This window comes from Dromiciops gliroides, chromosome 1, assembly GCF_019393635.1.
Source record: "Dromiciops gliroides isolate mDroGli1 chromosome 1, mDroGli1.pri, whole genome shotgun sequence".
Taxonomy (NCBI): Eukaryota; Metazoa; Chordata; class Mammalia; order Microbiotheria; family Microbiotheriidae; genus Dromiciops; species Dromiciops gliroides.
The window spans coordinates 505,596,020-505,617,251 of NC_057861.1; the positions used below are offsets into that span (position 1 = coordinate 505,596,020).

At 36.4% G+C, this 21,232-nt stretch overlaps 1 protein-coding gene across 1 annotated transcript; it reads left to right on the forward strand.

Annotated features, from left to right (window-relative positions):
• The first annotated feature begins 401 nt into the window (after nucleotides 1–401).
• Nucleotides 402–12,138, forward strand: ARL14EPL (ADP ribosylation factor like GTPase 14 effector protein like). The gene is made up of 5 exons (XM_043964107.1): nucleotides 402–469; nucleotides 2,030–2,074; nucleotides 4,183–4,296; nucleotides 9,891–10,027; nucleotides 11,916–12,138. Exons 3-5 carry the CDS (start codon nucleotides 4,192–4,194, stop codon nucleotides 12,136–12,138), a joined length of 465 nt encoding a protein of 154 aa, XP_043820042.1. The 5' UTR covers nucleotides 402–469; nucleotides 2,030–2,074; nucleotides 4,183–4,191.
• The last annotated feature ends 9,094 nt before the right edge of the window (nucleotides 12,139–21,232 follow it).

Below are 21,232 nucleotides of genomic sequence, written 5' to 3' on the forward strand. Positions count from 1 at the left end.
TCGGGAAATTGAGGCCGAGAGAAGTTAAACGACTCGCCTACGGTCACATAACTAATATTCAAATTTGAACTCAGGTCTACATGACTAAAACCGTCTTGACTGTGCCACCTAGACACAGTAATTTCAGAAAACAAAAGACACGCAGAAAAATCCTCTCAACTTTTGAGTTTTCTTTTGGGAGTGTTTAATAAACAGGAAGAAGGAGAAGAAGGAGAAGAAGGAGAAGAAGAAGAAGGAGAAGGATGTGAAAATAACCGTCAACTCCTAAAAGCCCCCCAACCCTGGTTTTTCACCAAAGAGGGAGTTAGATACTATGGAACCCCATGAAGCACCTCGGTCCTGGATGGAGCCAATAGGAGAGCGCAGCGAGAGGCGCACGTGTCCTGCTCCTGAAGCCCCGCCCCCCGCCCTGCCCGGAGGCTGTAGTTGGTGCGGATCGTTAGGTGTTGGGACTCTGGTTGGCGTCGTGGTATAAATACTTCTCTTCTCTCTCCCCCACCCTTGCCTTTCCCTTGGAAAAAGGTCCTTTGACTTTTCCTCCCCCTTGTCTTTTACATTTTCAGGGAGGCTCAGTTATGTTGTTGTTGTTGTTTTTTAACCCCATCCCCCGACCCCCGAGGGTTTCTCTTCATGGATTTACCGTTTTCTGAGGGGCGTTGGCGTGGGGGAGGGGAGAAGGGCAAGAACCTATTTTGGGGGCTCTGGGCCCAGGAAGGGAGGAAAGGGTTGGGTGCTCCAGCACTGAGTGGTGGCAGAAGAGGGGAGACCCTGGTTTCATTTGGAAGGGGAGGAGTGTGAGGAGAGGGAGCAGCCCCTTCCATCCATTCTTCATGAAGTGACTTGAAGGGAAGGCCTTGGTAAAGAAAACGTCTTTTACAGCTTCTCTATACGGATAAGTGGGTGCTGGCAAAGCAAAGGAAGCGAATGAAAATCCAAGAGCCCAGTATTACATTTGTACATAGAGTAGCTAAATCTTATGGTAAAATTACCCCTAGATACCCTAAGTTTATTTATTTTCCCAATCAAACAAGTGATTATACAATAAATTAATAAATATTAAGGCGCTTAAGAAGGGATAGGGCTGAGGCGAATTCGAACAAAAAACGTGACGCCTTCCGTTAAGGAGTATATGGTTTAGTTTGATGGGGACTAGTGAGGTATATATATTTACACGTGTAGAAACACATAAAAATAATTATCAAAGATAAATGGAACGTAAGCCCACTAGGGCCTAGAAGACTGCCTTGCAAATAGTAGACTCTTGTTTGTTCGGTTTTTTGGTTTTGTTTTGCGGGGCAATGGGGGTTAAGTGACTTGCCCAGGGTCACACAGCTAGTAAGTGTCATGTGTATGAGGTCGGATTTGAACTCAGGTCCTCCTGAATCCAGGGCCGGTGCTTTATCCATTGTGCCACCTAGCTGCCCCACGTAGTAGACTCTTAAATGTATGTTAAATTGAATTATGAAAGTTTTTCTTTCTAATTTTCACATGGCTATATCATACATGCACTAGTATGTTAGGAAAGAGATAGTTATGACTTCTTCAATGTTACTTTGGTTTTCTTAAGACTATGAGATTAGTGTTTTTTCTAAGGAAGTTCAGTTTCTACCAGATCTTGCTTGAACTTTGAGGGAAAAAAATGGCTAAAAGATACTTTTTTGATAGGTTATGATTGCCTGTGGTAAAAGTTGGCAGACTTTATGGTTAGGGGTGCGTTAATCATTTTAGTTGACAAAATAGAACAAATTTTGTTTATGCAAATGTTACTAGGTCTTGTGGGAGAGGTGGTTGAGCTAACTTATTTTGTTTGCTGTGATTTTGAAAACTTGATTCATAGTGAAAAATAAGACAAAATAAAAGTTTATTTTTTTCTTCCCTCTTCTCCTAAGCCATTATTATAGAAGTATTAAATTGTAGAAGCACCTTTGAGGCCTTAGAGTTTTTCCCTGGAGAAATCTGTGGCTTCCTGGCAAAACAAAGGAAACAAGAGAATATAATCTTTCTCTCTCTCTCTCTCTCCATATTGCAGCCTTTTTCTCTTCTGCATACAGATTGTTTTGAATCGGACTTAAAGGTATGTATATCTTTCCTTTACTACTCTAGCCTCTCAAGAGCAGAAGAAAACTGTAGGGGAAAAGCAGGAAGTCTTAAAAATACAGAAGCTAAATATTATGACTAGTGCTAGCTTCTTTCTAGATTTCCATTTTTTTTCTGTACTGTTAATTCATTTTAATCTTTATTCCTCCTAAAAATGATGGTGTTGGGGTGGTAATAAACCAGACAGTTGATTTTTAAAAAAATATATATGAATTGTAATTCCAAGTGTGAGAAAATTAGGGGGTTCATTAAGAATCTTCAATATGTAGAGTAAAAGAAAATGAGTGTGCAAGAGCTCTGTTATCCTTACACACACTTAGGAAAATTTTTGTCATTATGTATTTGAGGTGAATTGATTTCCCAAGCATATTTAGTAGAGCAATTGTTAAGACTAGTGATATGATTTACTTTTGGTCCTGAGTAAGCATCTAATAGAACTCTCTTTTCTCTCCACTATCATGTGACTTCCTAGTCACAGAAAACTTTGTAGTTATTGAAGATTTAAAAAACAAAACCTTAAAAGTCTCTAGGAGATATTGTATGACCACCTAAAACTTGGGTAGAGAGGTCCACTTATAGGATTCAGCTAAGGTTATTGATTATCAACATTGGATTGGATTGATTGGAATTAGTGATTTGATGATATTCTTTTTTTGTTCTGTGTAAATAACATTCTGGATTGTTTTATTCCAGTTAAAATTGCTTGTAGAGGAATAGATGGACATCTTCATAATGGCAACAGATATATTTTCAGGCGGTTGTCAAACAATTTTGTGGGTGGTACATCTGTGAATTTGGTCTCCGATTGAACCATCTACTAGAGCTTTAACTTAAATGATATAGCCATTGCTCCTCCCTTTGCAAAAACTGCTTTGATGTCAACCATTTTTCAGTTAGCAAGTGTGGGAACTAGTGATGATTTTGGAGGATAAGGGGAAGATGAACATAATAAACCTTAGCTATTAAAAACATTTTGATAATCTTAGGGGCCATTAATTTTCAAATTCTAGTTTTAAAAATTCACTATGAAAGAATTTCTTTAGAGTTATTATGTAGATCTAATTGATGTAACCTAATTGATCCAAGCAATGTAATTCATTCAATACTAGATAGTAGTAGAATCTAACTTTTGGGTTAGAATTTATCCTAGCAACTTTTCTTGTTTGGTTAGATTGTAGGCACCTTCATGTGTGTTCAAAGAGCCTCCCTCCCCCACAGTTCTTTGGTATTTACAATTCAGTAATGCAGATTGTGGAGGAATGTAACCTGGAGACTGCTTGAGGAGTATTCTTTTAAATACTTCTCCATCCTTCTGTAGGTTTTGTATGAGTTTGTCACTACATGAATTATTAACACTGTGGTGCTGGTTTGTGGAGTGGTGGGGCCTGGTCAACACTTTTATGATGCTATGGGGTCAGAGTTTATGCTTGAGTTAGGGAGAGTGAAGACCTACATTTAAAAAGATAGCATAAGAAAGGAAGTTTGTTTCATTCAGAGGTTTTGAGCTTAGGTAATTGAGAGAAAGATGATACTTTTAACAAAATTATCAGGAGGCAAAATTGTTTTGGGAGGAATGATGATGAATTTTATCTTAAACATGTTAAATTTGAGATGATAGCAAAATACAAAAAAATGGAAATGTCTGGCAGGAAATTAGAGGTTTTAGACTAGAGCTCAGGTGAGAAATCAGGGCTACAAATGTCAATTTAAAGTCAGTCCCTTAAAGTTGAAGCCATGTTGAGTGAATTCTAAGAGCAAATGTTAGAGGGCTAAGGGGGATACTCAAATTTAGCAGATGAGAAGAAATGGAGTAAGAAAAGGAGACTGAAGATGATACCTTTCTGGTAGACAGTCACCAGAAATCTTTGAGAGAGGAGGGTCAGGGTGGTGTGGGTGGAAGCCAGATTGTAGAAATTTAAGGTGCAGAAATAGAGGTAGTGAGGCCCAACTACCCTTTTTGAGATTTTTAGTGATAAAAAAGAGAATAAAATAGTGTGCTAGCTCAAGTTGGTAATATATAAACTATCTCTATGTTGCCAAATGCACAATATTTTAATGTGTCACTTTTGTGAATTTATTTTTTAGTGATCAGAAATGAGTGAACCATCTGAACTTGATAATGAAAAAAAGAGTTCCACTCAAGAACATGCAGACTCAAATTTTCCTGAGCGAGAGTGTCAAATTGGACAGAAACAACTGGTATGAAATAAGAATCTCATTAGTGTTATACAGGGATTCCTTGTGTCATGTAACCCTAACCATAGATTTCTTTTGAATTTAATATACCTATCATTAAGATTTTAAGCACTTACTATGTGTCTGCCAGTCATTGTGCTAATGAAATAAATAGCAAGCCCACACTTTTTCTTCTGACAGCTGCAGACTGCTAGAGATTGCCCTCCTTGCATCTGTCCCTATCCACATGACTGTAGCAGATCCTGCTACTATTGCCTCTAATCTAGTTCTTTTCTTCTCTACCCCTGGGAGTCCCTACCTCAGATAATGGAAGTCCTTCAGAATCTTGGAGCCTGGCAAGTCTCTATTCCCACTTCCCAGGAGGTGGTGGTGGTAAAAGAAGAGCTTTACCAGGGCTACCTTGTGGGAAGAGAGACAGGCTCCTCCTGATGTTTCCAGTTGAAATTCTTGAGTGTATTTCCTCATAGAAACATTTTTATGTATTATAAAGCATGCTGGGGTTTCAAACCTGAGATACATTATGGGTTTAATGAGCTTTTTGCGGCCTAGTTTGAGAACCTAATCGTATTTTGTGACACTATTTCTATGGGAAAATGGGGTTTGAGCTATAAAAAGTTGACTTGAAAACAATCATTTGAAATGTAATTTGTTAATAATTTAGGAATTTCTAGAATAGTGACACCAAGTAGTACATAATTTAGAAACATCATTCACCCATTCAGCCTTGCTTTGGATTAGAAACTAGATGTTCTAATCCAGGCCTGACTCAGGATGTCTAGTGGTACAGGTTTGGTATTTCAATGAAAAGAGATACTTGTAGGCCATTTCTTTTCTTTCTTAAAAATTTCCTTTAAAAAAAGGAAGTTTACTTAGCAGTCGCATGGAAAAGATATTCCTCAAGGATGCAGCATTGATTCAGTTGGGCACAGATTCCTTGCCTTGGCATTTGCAGGTCAGAAGCCCATGTTGAGCCTAGGAAAGAAGCCATTGATTTCTTCCATGCTGGCTTTTGTTTTCAGGTAAATTGTATCAGTGGCTCAAGCTTCAGTCTTCTGTACTAATCAAGTCTTTATGATCTTTTCAATTCCTTTTAAGGAAAAACTAGCTTTAGTGTACAATTAAGTATACTGAGGCATCAGAAACAAAACACTTTAGGTAATATCCTTTAGGGAGACGGACTAGATGAATTCTAAGTTATGATTCTTTGGTTTTATGTAATATTATATTGGAACTGAAATAAAACTCTTATCTCTTAATTCCTAGCCCAATGCAATAAAATTGTGCTTTCAGAGTAAAATATTGGTGTGTTCATGTTTTTTCATTTAAATTAATGATCTCATATTTTTACTTAGAGTGTTATAGTGATGTGATTTTAAAAAGTATTGTTTGGGGGTGGCTAGGTGGCGCAGTGGATAAAGCACCGGCCCTGGATTCAGGAGTTCCTGAGTTCAAATCCGGCCTCAGACACTTAACACTTACTAGCTGTGTGACCCTGGGCAAGTCACTTAACCCCATTGCCCCATTAAAAAAAAAAAAAAGTAATGTTTGTGACTTCAGAGGCCATTTCTACAAGTAGACCAGATTTGGACATTACAAGAATCACAAGTATTTTTTAGGGCAGAGAAAAAATAATCTTTATTAGTTTTTAGGCTGATTTACCCTCATAACAATTAAGCTATATTTTGATGGCTTGTGTGATTTTTATTTCCAATTTATTATATCTAATGAATATTGCTTGTTAGTTTCTTTTCTATTGAAGGTCAAACCAAGTTTTATTGTGCTTAATTTGATATTCTTTTTTGGGGGGTGGGGTGGGGCAGTGAGGGTTAAGTGACTTGCCAAGGGTCACACAGTAAGTGTCAAGTGTCTGAGATCACATTTGAACTCAGGTCTTCCTGAATCCAGAGCCAGTGCTTTATCCACTGTATGACCTAGCTGCGGCATAATTTGATATTCTTAATATTCCTCAAAATAGAAGTCTTTCTATTTCTCTGTTCAAAATGGCCATACAAATACTTGAATTTCTTATTTTTTTTGTTAACATGTAATTTGAAAGCTAAAAATCCAATAATTTTTACCTCAGCAGTGATTTTAATTTGGTCAAATGACCAGTTTAAGTGAGAATTTTCCTGCTCTCTGAGATTTATGAAAAATAAATCCCTCACTTTAAACATGTCCATCATTTTAGTTGTATTCTATGGGTTCACATTATTCAAATCCACATCCATAGAATATTTTTTATAAGGATAGTGGTTGGAAATAGGCAGGCTATAGAACTGCTCTAGGATTGAGTTCTGTATTGTGAATACCATTTATATAATGTTTGGTCAATGCTTAGGCTCCTTATAATGGTTCAACTATATTTGGACTGTTTTCATCTGGAAGCCAGTGAGAAATTCTAAAACCCAGTCATGAATTCTGGGAATTGTAGTCCCAGAGAAATTTCCCTTTCTGCCTTGTGAGAAAATGAGACTATTGAACTTTCAGAGGTAGGACTGAACTTTCTGCTGCATCTGGAGTTTTTCCTTCTGTAAGAGAGTAGAGCAGATGGCAGTCAAGGTGGAAAAGTCTGCCCCTGGCATGATGGTTTTCCTCCCTCCCATGTTGGGAAGAGAACCATCTGTCAATGACTGCAGTTCCAAGAATTCACAGTTATGTTTTGGACCTTTTCCTTGTCCCACAGGGACATCAGTCCAAACACCTTGTTATATTTGGAAACTTATACTGATCTACTACATATTACAGGTACCTGGATCCTTTTTAGTCATTCTTTCAACAAGCATGAAGTGCCTATTATGGGCCAGGCCCTATTTTAGGTACTGGGAACACGAAGACAAAAACAAACCAGTCCTTGTCCTCCAGGAGCTTGCAGTGAGGAAGAAACAGCACAAAAATAGACAATTAAATGCAAAATACATGCAAAGTTATTTGTGGGGAGCCACTGGTCATTGAAAGGATCAAGAAAGACTTCTCGCTGAGTTGAGCTCTGAAAGAAGTTGAGGGATTGACTCAAGAGGCAGAAGTGAGGAGGCTCAGGGAACAGACAACCTGTGCAAAAAAACATAGAGATAGAAAATGAAAGATCACGTACAGGCAGCATGGTGTAGTGCTGGACTTCATGTCAGAAAGACCTGGTTTCAAATCCTATTTCAAGAACTTAATAGCTGTGGGACACGTCACCTCTCTGTGCCTCAGTTTGCTCATCTGTAAAATGAGAGGGTCTACGTGATGACTTCTAAATTGTCTTTTAGCTTTAAATCTTATAAGTAGGAAAGTTTGACTAGAAGAAGAGTGTATGATGGGGAGTGATATATAATCAGCATGGAAAAATAGGCAGAAGTGAGATTGTGGAATAAAAGAGTTTGTATAAGAGGTAATAAGAACCATTGAAGTTTTTTGAGCAGGGAAATGATATGGTCACACCTATGCTTTAGGAATATTAATTTGCTATCTGTGTGGAAGATGAATTGGAGAAGGAGAGAGACTGGATGCAGGGAGACCAATTAGAAGGCTATTGCAGTAATCCGGATGAGAGTGATGAAGCCTTGAACTAGAATGTGTAAGTGGAGAGAAAGGAATAAATTTATGAGGGCAGAAGTTAGCAATTCTTGCCTATAGTTGCCAGGTGCATAAGGATTTTTTTCTTCTGTCGTGGTGGTATTTAGCTAAATTAAGACTTTTTTTGTGCAGATGGATTTTTATTTTTATTTTTTCACTTAATAGTATTTTATTTTTTCCCAATGGCATGTGAAGATAGTTTTCCACATTCATTTTTGTAAGATTTTGAGTTCCAAATTTTTTCTTCCTCTCTTCCTTCATTTTCCGTTCCCCAAGACAGCAAGCAATCTGATATAGGTTATATCATACTATCATGTTAAACATATTTGACATTAGTCATGTTGTGAAAGAAAAATCAAAACAAAAGGGAAAAAACCACAAGAAAGAAAAAACAAAAAACAAAATGAAAATAGTATACCTCAATCTTCATTCAGATTCCATAGTTCTTTCTTTGCATGTGGATAACATTTCCTATCATGAGTCCTTTTAGAATTTTCTTGGATCATTGTATTGCTGAGAAAAGCTAAGTTCATCATAGTTGATCATCACACAATTTTGCTGTTACTGGGCATAATGCTCTCCTGGTTCTGTTCACTTCACTCAGTATTAGTTCATGTAAGTCCAGGTTTTTCTGAAATCTGCCTACTCATCATTTCTTATAGTACATTAGTATTCCATTACATTCATATACCACAACTTGTTCAGCCAATTTCCAATTCCTTGCCACCACAAAGAGAGAGCTGCTATAAATATTTTTGTACATGTGGGTCCTTTTCCCCTTTTTATGATCTCTTTGGGATATGGACCTAGTGGTATTGCTGGGTCAAAGGGTATGTATAGTTTTATAGCCTTTTGGACATAGTTCCAAATTGTTCTCCATAATGGTTGGATCAGTTCACAACTCTACCAACAATGCATTAGTGTTTCAATTTTCCCACATCTTCTCCAATATTTATAATTTTCTTTTTTTGTCACAATAGCCAATCTGATGGGTGTGAGGTGGTACCTTAGAGTTGTTTTAATTTGCATTTCTCTAATCAGTAGTATATAGCTTTAATTTCTTCATCTAAAAACTGCCTGTTCATATCCTTTGGCCATTTCTCGATTAGGGAATGACCTGTATTCTTATAAATTTGATTTGGTTATCTTTATATTTGAGAAATGATGTCTTTATCAGAAACACTAGCTATAAAATGTTCCCCAGATTTCTTTCTAATCTTGGTTGCATTTGTTTTATTTGTGCAAAACTTTTTAATTTAATGTAACCAAAATGTTCTGTTCTGTATTTCATAATGTTCTCTGTCTCCTGTTTGGTCATAAATTCTTCCCCATTGCATAGATCTGACAGGTAAATTATTCCTTTCCTAATTTTCCTGTGGTGTCACCCTTCATGTCTAAGTCATGTACCCATTTTGACTTTATTTTGGTATACAGTGTGAGATCTTGGTTCATGCCTAGTTTCTGCTATACTATTTTCCAGTTTTCCCAGCAGTTTTTAATCAAACAATGAGTTTTTATCCCAGAAGCTGGAGTCTTGAGGTTTATAGATTACTATAGTCATTTACTACTGTGTCTTGTGTACCTAACCTATTCCACTGATCCACCACTCTATTTCTTAGCCAGTACCAAATAGCTTTGATGATTGCTGCTTTATAATATAGTTTTAGATCTGGTATGGCTAGGCTACTTTCCTTTGCTTTTTTGAAAATTAATTCTTTTGATATTCTTGACCTTTGGTTCTTCCAGATGAATTTTGTTGTTATTTTTTCTAGCTCTATAAAATAATTTTGGTAGTTTTATTAGTATGTATATTAAGACCTTTTAAAATAAAATAAAGGTCTTAGAGTTTATGTATTTCTAACAATGACAAGAATTAACTTCTTGAAAAATTCAAACACTTTAGAATTTGGTGTAAAACATCTATATATTTCATGCCATTATAGTAAAAAATAAGAATAATACAATTTGAGCAAAAGTAAAACAATATTGAAACTATGAAGTTGTAGTTAATAACAAGTCTTATTTGTTTTGTTTTATAGCAACAAATAGAGCGACAATTAAAATCCTTAGCATTTCAAAACCCAGGACCTCAGGTTGCAGACTTCAATCCTGAAACCAGAGAGCAGAAAAAGAAGGCCCACATGTCAAAGATGAATGAGTATTTTTCTGTGAACAAGTAAGATAATAATTTACCATATAAGAGTGTGAGATTATTTCCTTTACACAATATTTGTAATTGTGAGGGGTTTTTTTTTGGTTTGTGATTTGTAAAAAAAGCTTTTTAAAATTACAGTAGTACCCCATTTATCCGGAGGTCAGGCTTACGGAATCCTCAGCCATCTGGAATACAGCCAAGAAGCAGGAAGTAAGTAAAAAAAATAGTCTTTGAGCCTTTGTAATACAGTAATACCTCTTACTAAAGGAACTGTGTTACAATTACATACTTTGTGCTTAGAAACTTCATTATTAGAGATGATATAAAGAAGACTTATCATTTGGAGGAAGAATAATTTCCTGGTGTATGTTCTGTAGGTCAAGGAAGGTTCTAGAGTCTGGAAGAAGTTGATGGTGAAGAGAGAAAAGTATCTCTGCCCCTAGTCACTCTTAGGAATATAGAATCTCTGGGGTAATATATAGAATTGCTTCTCGTCTTTTTTGGCTAAGATCAAATTGAATAGCGCATTTGGAGTTATATTCAAACATGTTTAAATCTTTTGGCTTTGTTATTTATTGCCTGTTTGACATCAGCCATGTTATTTAGTTTCTCTGAGCATAGAATTCTCATCTATAAAATGAAGGTGTTGCACATCTTTAAGATCCCTTCCAGCTCTTAAGAAAAGAATCTACAGGAAGTGGAATTTGACTTCTGAGACTTCTCCTCTGCCTCCCCTCTTTCCAGTCATGAAGTAGTATAATTTTTGAGGATCTCTCTCCTTCTCCTGTTTCTTATACATATACCTAAAATAACCTAATGTGCTTCTTGATACCTGGAATTCCTTACAGAATATTTTGTTTCACAATTAAAGAAATGTGCCAGTTCAGTTGACAATACTAGTTAGTATCGACAAACTCATTCATAATAAAATAGATGTCAGGCAGTAAGATAAATAATGCTGTCAGATCTTTCTCTGTTATTTTAAGGGGAAAGAGATGAAGAAAGGAGGAAGGCATTAGGCACTTTAAGTTGAGGGGAGTAATAGATGCCTTGCCACTTGGAGGAGAATACTTGAGGCAAAGGAGGCACTAAACAGTTTTACTAAAGTTCATTTCTATTTATGACCAATATGGAATGAGCAAATGCAAGTTTTACAGAGGCACTTTTGTTATACTAACATAAGGCACATCATCTTGACAATACTAATGATATTTTTTTCAAATGAGGAATTATTTTTATGAAGCTTTCTCTGTTAATAGAAGTGCCATTACCTATTACAATTCTAGTGCACTAAAGCTCTCACACTTTGTAGGAAAATTTTGTATTTATATACAATTCTAACAGCCTTGGCTTTCTGACTTCTCAGACCATAGCATATTAAAAACAGTTTTAAAAGGTGAGAACCGCAGGAGTCAGATGATCTTGACAGCAGAAATGATGATGCCCAACAGCAGGAAAGGTCATAGAAAAAAAAATATCTGTATGATAATTTATATTCCTGAATCATCAAGAAAGGGTTTACTATGTTTAGTAGAAGGTATGTGTAAAATGCAATTTAGAAAGATTTCCATCCAAACATTTTTTAAAATTGGAATTTAAAGGTCTAAATTTAAGCTATCTTTTTAAAATAATTCCCTTAAGTGGAACACAATTCTTCAATATTGCCGGATAAATGAGGTGTTACTGTATGTGACTCGTTGAATAGTTGGTTTTCTTTCCTGTTCATAGTTCGTTGATTTGAACTTTCTTTGCTGTCACTATCAAATTGTATCCAGAAATATTGTTATGTTTAACCACAATGCTGTTACTACAGCGTGAAGGGAGTTTTTAAAAATGAAGTTTACCTAAAGATCACTCACTTTAAATATTGAAAACAAAGTGAACTATAGTCATGACTTTTTTCTTACAGAGTGATGAAGAAATATGACAGGAATGGCCGGCTGATTTGTAATGATGTAGACTTATGTGACTGCCTGGAGAAGAACTGCCTAGGTTGCTTCTATCCATGTCCCAAGTGTAACTCAAACAAATGTGGACCAGAATGCCGCTGTAATAGAAAATGGGTCTATGATGATATTGTAACCGAGGCTGGTGATATTATCAGCACATTGCCATTTTTTGTTCCCGACTAAAGTCTTTGTGAGAAGTTTTGTGCTCATTTACATACTAAGCACAGAATAGGCTATTATTGTCTAAACATTTTTCATCTTGTCTTTTCAAAATGTCTGATTAATATGAAAAAATAATTTCATTATGGTGAACAATCAGAAAAGCACCTCCACTTAGACATGCTAATCCAGATTTTCCTCAGTTATAGTTTTCTAATCTTTAAGAAGTCCCAAAAGCCAAAAAGAAAACATTTTCTTTTGCATAATGGAATAGAATCATTCACTTTCTTTTTCATTTTTGTAATAGTTTCATTTGTCACAATATCTAGTTTAGAAATTGCCTTAAGATTTAAAATTTGCATATTATTTGGAATGTTTTCCATAAACAAAAAATTATCTTTGATTCATATAGACTATGAAGTAGTAACGCTTTTTAAAGCCAAGAGCCCAATTTCACTTTTCAACTAACGCTTGAAAGTGGAAACAAAAAACAAAACCAAGAAAATTTGAGGGTTTTTTTGAGTTGTTTTTAAAAGCATGTTGTTTTTATGTGTTTCAAGCTATATAGTATGTTAATAAGTAGTTATAAGAGATAGCATGTAACTAAGTACTTAATTGAAATACTTTTCCCCCTCATGCTATTGCAGGTATTGTGGAAATATTTCTGAGTTTCTTTTGTATTTTAGATATCACCATTTTCTGTATGTTATGAGTTATAGTAGAAAGTCATTAAGGCTATGAAAAATAGGATTAGAGTGATTGGATAGAAATTATTAAAGTCATAGTATTTAGACTAAATAAATTATACTTACATAGTGTGTGTGCTGTTTATATTTCTTTTCCCCTCCATGAAAAGGTTCTAAAACGTTACTTTCTATGGTTTTAAAAACTTTACTTTGTTTAACCATCATGATTCAGGGCAACTTCATGACCCTCTAAAACTTTTAATAATGTTACTTAGTAAAGGAACACCAAATTCTTAGCAATAATTCCATGCTTACCAAGTTGTTGTAGGATGAGTAGTGCAGTGGCTTGTATTGCTATTCCATTGCTTCTTTCTGCAGGGTTCAGTGTGACTTGTCCTCCATTGTATCATAAATTGGAAGAAGAAGAAAGCAAAGGTGTCAAGGCCAGATCCTTTAAAGTGTTCATTAGCAATGTACATCTTTGCAGTAGGTGAAAAAATTCATTATTAAAAGTAACTTCAGGGAGTATATAATTTAGAATCATATAATTGTAGAATTAGAAGTATTCTTCAAAATGATCTATTTTTAAATTCACTCATTTTACAGTAATGAAATTGAGGTACAGAAAGATGAAACAACTTTCTTAAGGTGACAAAGCTAATTAATGGTAGGATGTAGAATGCTAGAATGAAGGTCTCTTGGCTCCTAGTCAGATGCTTTTCCAATATACTACTAGTTGTACTATTTTCATATCTGGAAAAAAATAGATTTTAAATCATTAAGGTTTTAAAAAACCCTACCTTTTTCCCACTTCTTGTAATTGAAAATGATCTTTATGCTTTAGGGGAAGAATATAGTACAAATATTTTTATTTTACTTTCCAAAGAGTAAAATTTAAGCAAATGGAATATGCACAGCTATTACACGTACATATTTTATATCTCTTTTACAGAAACACAGGTAAAGTACAAAAAAAAAACATTTCAAGGGGAAAAGAGATGCAATTTCTTTTATTGTAGATTTTTTCTTCTTGAGCCAAATTTTATGCAATGCATTCAAAAGTTCCAGTTATGGGGCGGCTAGGTGGCGCAGTGGATAAAGCACCGGTCTTGGATTCAGGAGGACCTTAGTTCAAATCCAGCCTCAGACACTTGACACTTACTAGCTGTGTGACCCTGGGCAAGTCACTTAACCCTCATTGCCCCACCAAAAAAAAGGTTTCTGGTATGAAATAAGTATTAAAAAGATTTATATAAATCAAGAGACTTCTTTTGTAAGTCTGTGATTCTTGTTAGATAAAGTGGAAAAAATCTGATTGTAAATAAAACACTTAGGTTATTTGCACTAAATTCAGATTAACAAGAACTCCAATGGTATTATCTGATTATATTAACTGAGGAAATTAGGCTGTCAGTATAATCTCTGTTTAATCGATTTTTCCCCCTCTGCTACTTGGCTATCTTTCAAGACTGTCAGTGTGTCTCATGAATATGTATGAGTATCTCTAGGAGTTTTATTTTATTAAGTGTCAAAATCAAAATTCTAGGAATACATGTGGTTTAGATCTGTGTATGCTAGCATGCTGGTACAACTATTTATGCTCATGTGTGCCTACTGAAGAGCTCTAACTAGGGACCTCAGGAGCTTAACCATTGCAGCTTTGTCTCAAGCCAGGAAATTTTGAGGGTGCCAAGTAGTCCCACCTGACAGTATGCTTCAACAATCTAGAAAAACCTCTGAGTAATCAAGGGCATACTTCCATCCAGTAGAGCCTAGTCCTTCTGTACCATAGAACCCTATCATACAGGTAATATATACCATGGGACAGGGTTCTTCCTCCTTCACCATGATCCAGGGGGAACTTTGCTATTTCCTCCTTCCCCAGTCACAAAAACTACTAGTTATAAAACATATTCATGATGATTTCCAACCTAGGAAGGATGTATCACAAACCACATTAGCTTTAGTGATAAGCTTTTCTAAATTTAATATTGAAGAATTGAATTTCCTGATCTGTTAAATGAGGGAGTTCCTCAAATTCTCTGCATTAGAAAAATAAAATGTTTGAAAGAGGCAACATGGTGAGGTGGAACAAGGGATAGATCAGTGCCACAGAAACTTGGTTTAAATCTTTGCTTTGCTCTTTATTACCTATTTGCCATTAAGCAAATTGCTTAATCTTCCTGGGCTTCACTTTCCTCATTTGTAAAATGAAGAGGTTGAACTAGATGGCCTCTGATGATCATATCCTGTGATCTTACATTGATCTAGATGAACTCTACATCTATGATCCTGTGAGCCATTATGATTTATTTATACTATCTTCTCTTATTAGCTATAACAAATTGTTTTAATGCATTAGTATGTAATATTGTGAAAGAACATTGGATTGGGAGCCATGAATTTTTTTGGGGGGGTGGCAAGGCAATGAGGGTTAAGTGACTTGCCCAGGGTCATACAGCTAGTAAGTGTCAAGTGTCTGAGCACAGATTTGAACTCAGATCTTCCTGAATCCAGGGCCAGTGCTTTATCCACTGTGCCACCTAGCTGCCCCCACCATGAATGCTTAGTTCAAGTCCCAGCTCTTTCACTAGCTTGTATGACTTTGGTGAATTCACTACACATCTTGGGTTTCAGTCTATGTAAAAACAAGTGGGTTATATTAAATCACTTCAAAGTTCCCTTCTTACTTGAAAGTCCTGGGCTTTCATGTTCAGGTATAGAACTTTGAATGTGTCTGTGGAAAAATATACTTCAATTTTTTATTATCTATTACATTTTTTACAATGTAAACAGTCTTGAAATGCTACTGAGTTTGTGGAAATACTAGATTATATCTCTAGTATGACTTTACCAGTGTTTACATAAAGGTTCCATTCTCTATCACTTTTAATATATACAATCTCTACTTGACAATTTAAAAAACACAAAATGATACCCTCCCCACCTCAGCACCCAAACAGGAAACTAAGTTCCTATATTCATATTAAAGTGGAAGATTGAAGTGATTACTTCAATAATTGAAGCTATTTTCATCATTCTAAGGTTGGTTTTGATGAAGAAGATAACCCTTGTGAATTTTAAGTTGAACAAACTTAAAACAGTTTTTTAGTATTTGGTACTAATACTGTTCTGTATACTGGAAATCAGATTAGGTGGAAAGATGGTTATACTTAACTATACTTTGTCTTAACATTTTTTGCTTCTGCTACCACCATTCTTTGTTATGTAGTCATGAAATTGTTGTTCAATCATTTTTTCAGTCATGTCTGACTTTGTGATCCTATTTGGGGTTTTCTTGGCAAAGATACTGGAATGGTTTGCCATTTCATTCTCTAACTCATTTTACAGATGAGGAAACTGAGGCAAACAGGGTTAAGTGACTTGGCCAGGGTCACACAGTGTCTGGAGTCTTCCTTATTCAAGGTGTAGCACTTTTCCATTCTACTACACCACCTAGTTCCCCAGTCATAAAATTAGGTAACTGGATTTAACCACCTAGAATCCATCTTGTTGTTAGATCTTTCTAGCCTCACCCACAATGAGTTTTGGGGATAAAGTCAATTCGCCAACATCTCCAAGTCTTGGTTCTCCTCTTTTTGTTTTAATATTACAGTGGGGATCAATATTAAAAGTGGAGACCTAGCTTTATGAATCTACATGTATAAGGAAGCCCGTAGAGGCTGAAATTGGAGTCTGAGGTGAAAATTTTATGATGAGACAAAGGCAGATTTTCTTTCAGAAGAGATTGGGGAAGGCATAGGTAGCAGTTTGAAAAAGATTTGGAGATTTTAGTGCATTGTAAACTCAATAGCAGTTAGTAATGTGATGTGGCAGCCAAAAGAGCCAACGTAATTTTGGGCTGCATTGAGAGGCAAAGCTTCCAGTTCTTTCACTACCCTGCCCTCATCAGATCACATCTGGCACATTGTTCTGGGCATCATAGTGTAAAGACATTGTTAAGTTAGTAATCAGGATGGTGGAGGGCTTTGAGTTGATCTCAGATCAAGACTGGTTAAAGAAACTGCAAAAACAGGAGAAGAAAAGACTTAGGGGAAGACTTACTAATTAATTGCCTTCAAGCACTGGAAGGGTTGTTATACAAAAGTTATATTCAGCATAAATATGAAATTCAACAAGTTATATTCACGATAAATATGAAATAACAGAGGGAAGGCACTAGAAATTTTTTGTGTGTGTGTGTGTGAGGCAATTGAGGTTAAGTGACTTGCCCAGGGTCACACAGCTAGTAAGTGTCAAGTGTCTGAGCCTGGGTTTGAACTCAGGTCCTCCTGAATCCAGGGCTGGTGCTTTACCCACTGTGCCACCTAGATCCCCCAAGGCACTAGAATTAAAAGGGGCTGTGAGAGGTTTCTTGTAGAAGATGGGCTTTTAGTTGGGATTTAAAGGAAGCCAGGGATGTCAGTAGTCAGAGGAGGTAAAGTGTTCCAGGAATGGGGGAGTTGGGAGAATAAGAAGATGCCCAGAAGTGAGTCTTGTTCATGGAAAATCCATGTGTCACTGGAACCTGTGTCACTGGATCAAAGAGTATGTGTCAGGGAGTAAGATGTAGGAAGATTGTATATGAAACAGAATCTCTGGTACATCGACTTTAGTTTTAACATGTATATGACATGGCATAATAGGTGTAGTCAAACAAAAAATAAAAATCAACACATTGGATCTATCTGAAAATGTAGGTCTCATTCTGTATTTCTGGGCCATTATACTGCTGCCAAGAAATGGGAAGTATCCATCAATTTTCTGTAGTCAGAATAGGTCACTGCATTGATTAGAGTTCTATGATGGTGTATGACAGTTGTAGAAATTGTTCTGTATCAGTTCATATAAGCCTCGTTTTTTTCTGAATGTGTCATATTTATATTTTCAATGACACAATAATATTCTATTTCATTAATCTACCAAATATTCTATTTCATTAATCTACCAAAATATTCTATTTCATTAATCTACCAAAATTTGCTCAGCCATTCCCTAACTGAAGACCCACTTTGTTTCTAGTTCATTGCCACTACAAAAAAGCTCTGTCGTAAATATTTTTGCATGTGTCTTTTCTAAAAATACTCTGAGGTATTATATATACATATATATGTATATTTAAATAAATAAATAAATATATATATATATATATATATATATATACACACACACACACACAAATAGTATTGCTGGGTGTTTGGATAGGCTCAATTTAGTGACAATTTTGTGGTTGAATTATAGGACTACTTCCCAACATTTCCCCATCAGTTTTCCTGTCCTCCCATTTCCCCTTGTTTTCTTTGCTAATCTGATGGGTATGAGGTGAGACTTCAAGATATTTTAATTTTCGGCATGGTTTTCAATGCAGCAGCTTTAAACAATACACTTTTTTACTTCATAATATTTGTGTATAACTTCCAACTTAAATGGATTAAAAATTTTAATGTGGAGAAAATGTTCAACTTCAAAGCTTCAAAGGACAAGGCACTGGACTTTGTATCTTATCCTACTTTTCTTTATGGCATCCCTTTACTTCTCTATGTAGTGTGTATATATAAAAAGTAGTACCAGATAGCTTCAAGAATCTTTTATGTAGGTTAAAATAAACTATTTAGTGTACCCTTTTCCCCACTTTCTAGTTCTCTAAAACCCAGGCAGAATTCAACTAATTGATGCATTTTTTTCTTTTCTTTTTTTTTTTTTCAGGGCAATGAGGGTTAAGTGACTTGCCCAGGGTCACACAGCTTAGTTAAGTGTCTGAGGCTGGATTTGAACTCAGGTCCTCCTGAATTCAAGACCAGTGCTTTATCCACTGCGCCACCTAGCTGCCCCCTAATTGATGCATTTTTTATTTCTCCCGAAACTTATTTTCTTTCCCTACACCTAGATTGGCCTTATTTTGCTTATGCAGAGAATTCTTTTTTGTTTTGTTTTATTTTGTTTGCAGGGCAATGAGGGTTAAGTGACTTGCCCAAGGTCACACAGCTAGTAAGTGTCAAGTGTCTGAGGTCAGATTTGTCCAGGGCTAGAGCTTTATCCACTGCGCCACCTAGCTGCTCCCCCCCCCCCCCAGAGAATTCTTATAATCCAGTGGGATGGCTTATGTCCTTCCCAATGAATTTTGTTAATATTTTGTCTAACACTACAAAGTGAACATTTGACAGTTTTATTGGTATAGAGGAAAATAAATCTAGATATAATAGCTATTTTTATTCTGTTGGCACAGCTTGACAATAAACATTGAATCTCCCTCCAATTATTTAATTCTTCATTTCTATAAAGAGTGTATTAGGGGGGCAGCTAGGTGGCGCAGTGGATAAAGCACTGGCCCTGGATTCAGGAGGACCTGAGTTCAAACCTGGCCTCAGACACTTGACACTTACTAGCTGTGTGACCCTGGGCAAGTCACTTAACCCACATTGCCCTGCCCCCCCCCCCCAAAAAAAGTGTATTAGTCCTGAGTGTATTTTGGTACATTAATTCCAAGATAGTTTCTGAATTTTGTTACTTTGAGTGGAATTTTTTTCATTTCTTCATGGTTTCTGTTTGTACCTTATAAAAATTGATTGATATTGAAAAGAAAATCCAGTGGGGTGGGGAGTAGGGGTGGTGGTGGGTGATGGAGAGAGACAGAGACAAAGAGACTGAGAGTCTCCTCTATTAGAAGTAAAATTCTTGAGAGCAAGGACTGTTTTTCTTTGCATCTCCAGTACCTGACATATGGCTAAATATTGAACAAATGCTTGATGATTGAGTTTTAGATATCATTTTGATAAGTGTTTCTTTTCTAACTCCAAGAGATTATAAATATATATATATACATGTATACATATTATACATATATGCATACAGATTATACCTATATATGTTTACTTTATATAGGTGTTAAGTTGAACTCAGTGTCAAATGTCTCTATTTTATTCTAAGAAACTAGTGTTTAATTTTTTGTTGTTGCCATCCCTTCAAGCAACTATCCTATGTTTCTCCTGTTCACTGCCCTTTGCTCACTTGTTTTCCTTCTTAAATGTTTTATTGATGTTCTGTTTTTCTCCTCCACTTTCCCTCCTATCTCTTAATTTCCCCTGGCTTCTAACTTTATCATTCCACCAAAGTTACTAATGATCTTTTTGCAAAAAAATTAACTAATTAAAATTTTTTTCAATTACATGTAAAGATATTTTTTGTTCCAAATTTTTCTCCTACCCTCCCATCCCTCCCCCTCCCAGGGCCAGTAAGCAATTTGATATAGGCTATACACTAATCTTTTCGTTGCTAAATCCAGTGGCCTTTTCTCAATCCTCATTCTCCTTGATCTTTCTGCAGCCTTTGACACTGATGATCACTTACTTCTCTTTGATATTCCCTTCTCTCTAGGTTTTTGAGATGTTTCTTGGTTCTCCTCCCTTTCTGACTTCACCTTCTCTGTCTCCTTTGTTGGATCCTCCTCCACATTGTGCTTTCTACACGTGTCCCTCAAGCTTCTGTCCTGGGCCCTTTTCTCTTTTCCCTCTATGCTGATGATTCTGAAATCTGTTTATCTTCTCCCCATCTCTCTGACCTCCAATCACACATTTCCAGCTACCTTTCAGACATCTTTAACTGAATGTCAGTAGACATCTTAAACTCAAAATGCCCCAAACAGAACTAATTAGTTTTCCCCCTAGACCCATCCCTCCCTCCTAACTTTCCTAACTCTAGAGGATGGCACCAGGATATCCTCCCAGTCCTTCAGGTTTACAACCTAGACAGCAACCTGGATTCCTTACTATCTCTCTTTCCTCTCCCCCCAAATCTGTTGTCAAGGCCTGTAGATTTCACCTTTGCAGTACTTTTCACATATGGCCCCTTCTCTCCTCTAACGCTGCCACTACCCTGGTGCAGGCCCTCATCACCTCGAAGCTGCAATAGTCTGCTGGTGGGTCGGCCTGCCTCAAGTCTTTCCTTATTCTTATCCATTCTCCATTTTCAGCTACCAACGTGATTTCCATGTCCACCCCACCCCACCTCAAAAAAAAAAAAAGCCCCCAAACCTGAAACAAAGACAAGACTCCTGTGGCTTCCTGTTGCCTCCAGGAGTAAATACAAAATACTCTAGCATTCCAAGCCTTCATAACCTACCCTCCTTCCTGTCTTTCCCATCCTACTTCCCAACATATACTCTTCGATCCAGTGAGACTCACCTCCGGGCTATTCCACGAATAAGACACTCTATCTGTTGACTGGCATTTTCTCCCCATGCCTACAATTCTCTTCCTCTTCCCTTTCAACTCCTCACCTCCCTGGCTCCCTTTAAATCCCAACTACAATCTCACCTTCGACAGTAAACCTTCCATGACTTCTCTTAATCCCAGTGCTTTCCCTTTGTTAATTATTTCCTCTTTATCCTGCATTTATCTTGCCTTGTATATATTTGCTTGCATGTTGTCTTCACA